General features: G+C 56.8%; 1 protein-coding gene across 1 annotated transcript in view; it reads right to left on the bottom strand.

The window, feature by feature from the left end:
* Positions 1–317: 317 nt before the first annotated feature.
* GPR107 (G protein-coupled receptor 107) overlaps positions 318–6,220 on the bottom strand; it is a 51,159-nt gene continuing 45,256 nt past the window's right edge. The window contains exons 16-18 of the mRNA XM_090274899.1: positions 5,740–5,823; positions 4,859–4,980; positions 318–1,184 (exon numbers count right to left, since the gene is read on the bottom strand). Of these exons, the coding sequence (XP_090131025.1) occupies positions 1,088–1,184; positions 4,859–4,980; positions 5,740–5,823 (303 nt within the window). The 3' untranslated portion in view covers positions 318–1,087. The remainder of the gene's footprint in view (positions 1,185–4,858; positions 4,981–5,739; positions 5,824–6,220) is intronic.

Here is a 6,220-nt window from a genome sequence, read left to right as displayed (position 1 = left end):
CCCTCCTGAGTCCCTGTGGGAGACCTCACCCGTCCCCGAGAGGAAAGCTGCCTCACACCCACATTTGCACGTCCACATCCCTGGGGTACAGACAGGGACAGCCCTGCCTAATCTCTGGTCGGAAACCCGCTCTGGCGACGGGACAAGCTGTATGAGGCGGCGGCGTTGCTTCCACGCTGCGTTTCTAACCCCGCTGCTCCAGAAGGAAAACGCCTCCCCATCCCCCACTCTGACCACATGAAGTCGATACAGGCCCCGGGGAGAGGGAAACGGGAGACGGCGCTGCGCTGGGACGTGCAAGGAGGCCTACAGGATGCTTTGAGCTAAAAATATATTTCTGTCCACCCTTTAAGCAACACAGAGTACCCTTCAGTCAAGACCGCCACCTGCCACCGGCGGGGCGGGGCTGTGTCCCAGGGCTGGGACCCTGGCAGGGACAGTGCAGCCCTCAGACACGAAGCCCTTTTTCGAAAAAAGACCACTGGGCTCCTAGGGCTGTTGGTTCCTGTCGCTTTCAGAATCCAGAACAAAGGTCTGAGGCCACGTTTAGGGACAGGAGACCTGGGGCAGGCTCGACAAACTAAATCAGGTTTTGAATTTGCTCTCTAAAAGAACCTAACTTCGTCCACTCTTGTCCCCCAGAGCTGCGGTTCTCTCCGCCCTGCTGCTGTGAGGCCGCGCTGTGACAGGCAGACGAGGACCTCGCCCTGCTCCCCACCCACCGACATCCTCGTCCACGTGCTACGCACTGGGGGGTGCGTGGGGGGGTCACACTGCGTATACCCTAAGAGCTCCCAATTTAAAAATATATATATATATATATATAAAAATCAAACCGAAGTCCTCCTTTTATTCTCCTCCTGGCTGTCCTCCCCCGCACCGTCCCCCCCGAAGAATCCCAGCTGCCTATGACCAGCCGCAGGACCAGTTTCCGCAAAAGAGTCAAAAATCAGGCTTCCCGGCACTTCGCTCCCAGCCGTGTGCTCTGTGGTGTCACTGTCCGGAGCGGCCGACTGCCCGTGCTCGCCAACAGCTCTATGAATGAATTAAGTGTCGTCTCTGACGGGCCAGCCTCGCAGGTGCTCCGTCACGCGCTGGCCTCCCAGTCGCCCTGGGGCTCCACCGAGCCGTTGGTCACCTTCTTGACTTTCTTCATGTTCTCCATCACCCCTGATGTCGTCACGCTGAACAAGAAAACACCGTGAGAAACGTGCCGGACAGCGAGCCGCCTTCACCCCAGCGCAGTCCTGGAGGTGGTGAAGGGCGCGGCTCTGGAACCAGACAGAACTGGGCTCGAATTCCGACTCCCTGCCGGCTGGCCGGCCATGTCACCTCGGCCACGTCACCTGAGCTCTCTGTGCTGCAGCACCGTACACACTTCCCACTTCCCAGAACCCTCACGAGGGGAAAGCGAGACTCTCCAAAGCGCCAATCAACACAGCCCACCTGTTACTATGACAGCCACCCCAATCTGTCGTGACCTCCGTGAATTTTCATGTTGGGTGTATACACTCTAGTTACGGTTATGAAACCAATACGTTACTGTAATCAACGTTCTGTAAAGAAAGCTAATCCGCTAGACATTTACAATCACCAACCACAGTGGGGCATCTCTGAGTCACGGGGCAGAACACACGTGTGGAGGAACCTTCTGGGCCCGGACTCTGACCACTAGAGACGCTTTCTGCAAATCCGGGCCCCGGTCCCTGGAGGCTGGGCCAGGCCACGCGGCTGTCAGTGAGCACTTGTCTCTGCCTCCCCAGGGCAGGGGCCTTATTCTGTCTGTCCCTGGCACTGTCTACACTTGTCCCATTGTCCTCGCAGCAGACTGGGGGCTCCCGGAAGGCAGGGCTTCTGCTCCAGCTGGCACTTCACAGCTGCCCAGGGGGCACACGGCCGGCCCAGCGCCTGCTCCGGGGAGCACCTGTCTGAGCCGGGGCAGCCACTCCTGACTTCTAGAGGACACCAGCCTCAAGCGCCAGCAGCCCGGGAGCTGGGCTGAGGCCAGGGACACAGAGCTCCGCCGGGCAGATGCACTCGCCGTGGGGTCAGCACGGGAGTCTTCGGACGGCAGAAAGGAGAGTGGAGCAGAGAGGTGCCAGGGAGGAGCAGGGAGCTCGGACAGAGAAGGAGAGAGCACACGGACCCGAGCACACCTTCCTCCTGCATCTCCACAGTGAGCCCTCTTTTCCTGGCAGAGTCCCAAATCCTGTGCCTGCACCCCAAGGGGCCTAGTGAGCACAGGCAAGGGGGGAACGGGGCTTCAGACACCTATCGCTCCCGTTGCCACACCCGCCACAATCACACGTGGCTTGGGCCTAGGTGGCCCATGGGCACAACTATTTCTTCAAACTAAAAATTGTTTCCTGGACTGGAAATGCAGAGCGGCCTGGTTAAGAGACAATGTCACGAGCCTCCGATTGTCCCGTGCCCACTGCTGGTGCCGACCCCCTCGGATGGGCCAGGGAGGAGTCCGAGGTGGCCCGCAACCCTGAGGATGGCACTCTGGAAGTGAAAACCCCAGTGACAAGTCCCTGTCCCAGATCCCACAGCAAACCTTCCTCCCCGCTCTCACTTTCCAAGACGACAGAAACAACTCAGACCATCCAGGCTGCACACAGCGTACGAGGCAGCTGCGGAGTCTGAGCAATGAAATCGCAGCCAATACTTAACACACTGAATTTTTTTTTTTTTTTATGACAAATTTTGTTACCAAAATTGGTCCAGAGAGAAGTGTTGAAAGAAAGAAGGAGAAAAAGGCAGCAAGTCAGTGTGACCTCCGCATGTGCCCTCTCCCCGCAGGCTGCCCTGCCCCCCGCCGGACTCCCTCCCGGCGACCTCGGATAGAGGAGGCAGAGGCAGGTGCAAGAGAAGAGACACTGCCCAGGACCCCCCCAGTCTGAGCCCGTGCTCCAGTGGGCAGACTGAGACATCAGAGAGCGGGTGCTTGTTCCGCGACAGGGGACAGATCAGCTCCCTTCTTCAGGAACCGCCCTCCAAGGTGGATAGCAGAGAGCTCAGAGCCTTCTTGGACACCCAGGCAAGGGCTCTGCTTGCCTCTGGTGGGGTTCTTGTGGAGGATTTAAGGGGTGCCATCCAGGAACAGCCTTCCCAGAGGAGGAGGGAGGTGGCAGCCCGGGGCAGGACGTGGCCCTGAGAAGCTGCCGTCAGCCTTTGCGCTCGCCTGCTGGTGAACGTGCCGGCAGGCTGACGGCTGGCGTCTCCATCTCAGGCCTGTCCTGCTCTGTCACGTCTTTTGAAGTCATAGAACTTTCTCAACAGTAGAGTTCTTAGGCAAAGAGAAACACCCAAACAATCTCCCTGCCAATTTAAAGGCACGACACCTCCATCAGCTCCTAAACGTCTCTGCACAGACTGACCTGGGACGGCGCTCGCCGGGAGCACCACCAACCCCGACACCACCTCCACTTGGCTGCGCCTCTCCCCAGCAGCCAGACATGCAGCCTTTCTGCCACCTCACTATCCCAGGGTGGCTCCCACGAAGCCACTGAAGACATTGTAATCAGAGTACTTGTGCCCTGTAACAGGGGTGTAAACTGAGGCAGCCCAAGCACAGTGCAGAATAACGAACACCCTCTCTAGTTCCCCCCAGGCTGGTGGTCGGTCTGTCTGCTCCCTCTCTTTTTCCCCTCTAACACCCACAGACCCTCCTGCTAACATGGTTATCACTATCACCAAATACTGTGAGAGAGAAACAAAAACCAAAACAAAATATTACCAAGGGACAATACCTTCACAACGCATCCGCACTTCCAGAAGCATGAGCTGACAGGCAGGATGTGGGGACAGGCACTCCCACATGACCGGGGAGAACGCCCCCTAGTACAGCCACTGTGGAGCCCCATTCAGCCAGTGGACGATGCCGTGACGCAGCCACGCGGCCCCGGGCTGCCTGCCCCAGAGAAACCCCGCCGCCACGTGTACGGGACAAGCTGGAGGCCCCAGCAGGGACGGACAAAGACACCAGACCTTAGGTTCCTTCCTGACACAGCTGCTCACCAGGCTGACGCTCATCTGTGCCTCTTCAACCCACGGTCACTTGCTCAGACTCTGCATCTTCCAGAAAAGGCACACCTGACAATTCCCCGCTTTCCCCTCCTCGAGCTATAAAAAGGCACCTCTTCCTCTGCCCGGGGAGGTGCTGTTTGGGGCCCAACAGCAGGAGGTGCCTTCCTTACTGTTCTCAGAGTGGAGCTGCCCCCCTTGCCTGACAGCCCAGTGGAGCCCAGCGTGGGCGGCTCCGCCTCTCAATTGGGAAAATCAAAAGGCCGCCTGGCTGGAGGCAGCGCACCTGAAACCCAGCCTCAGGCTAATCACCCAACAACAGCTGGCTGGGCCCATCACAGTCCATCAGTTAACAAGCAGAACAGCCTTGATCACTATTCACTTCTCTGAACAACGATTGCCCTTTCCCAGAAAGCAGGACCCCAGAGGCACGCACCCTGGGACTCAGAGAAGCCCAATTTAATGCTCAGATTTAGGTCAAGTCACTGTGCTGGCTGTGAAGAGCCACTTGATTATCTGATGATAAAGGACCTGTGACCCTAACTAGTGGACGTACATGCAGATCGGATGACCGCACAGCAGACACAGGATCCCAGTGGCAAGGGCCCAGTGGGAAGAGGGCTTGTCTGTCCTCGCTGGGTCTGAACAGGCCTGGTATATCCCCAGGTTCTTGCCACCAAGGTGTCGGGAGCAGTGTTCATTTCCTTCTGCCAAAGACAGAGGTCCCCCGCTGGAGCACCGAAGTGGGGTCCGGGGGCAGCTCCATTCCAACCATGCTGCTCTTAGGTAAGTAAGGGGCGAAGGAGGAGAGAAGAGAAAGGGGATTTCTTACACAGATTCCATTTCTAAGTCGTCTTCTTCCTGAGAAAGCTGTAGGTAGGGGTTATCTGAAGCCGGGCGGAACTTATACCCGGTGAGAACAAAGAACACCAGCGTGGCCGTTTCATCCAGGAGCTGCAAATGAAAAACACCCCGAGCAAAGGGATGAGCAACACTGTTTTTCCGAGCGCAGTGGAACCAAGAAGAGGAATACCCGCCCCCCGCCCCCCGCCCCCCCCCCCACCGGCCATCCCCACTCCGTGGTCACTCCTCCAACGTCAGAGCTGACCGCTAGAGCACTGTGCACAGAGGCTGTGCTGGGGCCCCGGCTAGGTGTCTCCTCCCAGAGACCTCTGAGCCGGACCCCTGCTTTAACCGGAGCCTCCACTGCTATCTCGTAAGGGTCACGATACACCCCAGCTTCCTACGGCGCCTGGTGCAGCAAGTGCGCAGTGGAAGGAAAAAAGTCTCCCACCCCACTGAAGGCTCACCCCGGCAGCCAAACCAGTTCTAGTATGCACACTGCAAAGCAGCTTTGTTCCTGCAGTTCTAATGATGGGCAAAGAAGAAGGGCGGTCTGGGGTCTAAGCTACTCTCAGCCCTATAACGGACAGATAAGACCCGTCCCATCTGGGTTTTCATTATACAGAGTCGACCTTCTCTCTGCCCGAGACTTTCCTCTTCAAAGGCTCTCCAAACTGAACACTAAAATCAATAATGCCGTTACTTCCAGATTTCTCATGCCATCCAGCAGCTTTCCTGGGCAGAGAATGTTAACTGCAGACCTGGAGAGACACCGGCCTCGCTGGCCGCTGCCAGACGAAGTGCGACGCCCGTAAGTTATGGTCGCAGCACAGCGCCCTGGCCCTGGCCGGGCCCTGGCGAGCAGCGTACCTGGTAGAGCCACTTCCACTGGAACGGCACTGCGAATTTGAGGAAAAACGCAATGATCCTGGTGAAGTATATGTAACACACAATCTACACAAAGAGGGAAGGAACAAGAAACAAAATCAACAGAAATTAACTACAAAACAGAAAACAGAATTACCTGAAGAAAATTACTTGACACTTACAGTGCCAATAACAAATCTGGCAGAGAGATAACAACTCTGCTGGTTATACTTAGGATTTCTTCTTGCTTTCAGGGTGCCCAAAGTGTCGGTGACAGCCACGCCCATGACAAGGACGAAACATCTGGCACAGCTGCCCTTGGCTCCCGAGGAGCCGCTCCCTTGCCCTATCCACATACAGAACCCACTGACTTCAATCCCCAAAGGGCAGTATTTTTATTCCCAGGCTTAGAGGGATGTTTCCCAGTAGTAGGAGCAAAATAAAGCCACACAGGGAAAATGCTGACTTTTAGTCTCTTTGGCAG

This window comes from Furipterus horrens, unplaced genomic scaffold (assembly GCF_987537825.1).
Source record: "Furipterus horrens unplaced genomic scaffold, mFurHor1.1.pri manual_scaffold_4, whole genome shotgun sequence".
Lineage (NCBI taxonomy): Eukaryota > Metazoa > Chordata > Mammalia > Chiroptera > Furipteridae > Furipterus > Furipterus horrens.
Note: the sequence above shows the minus strand (reverse complement) of the source record. Positions and strands in the feature narration are given on the sequence as shown.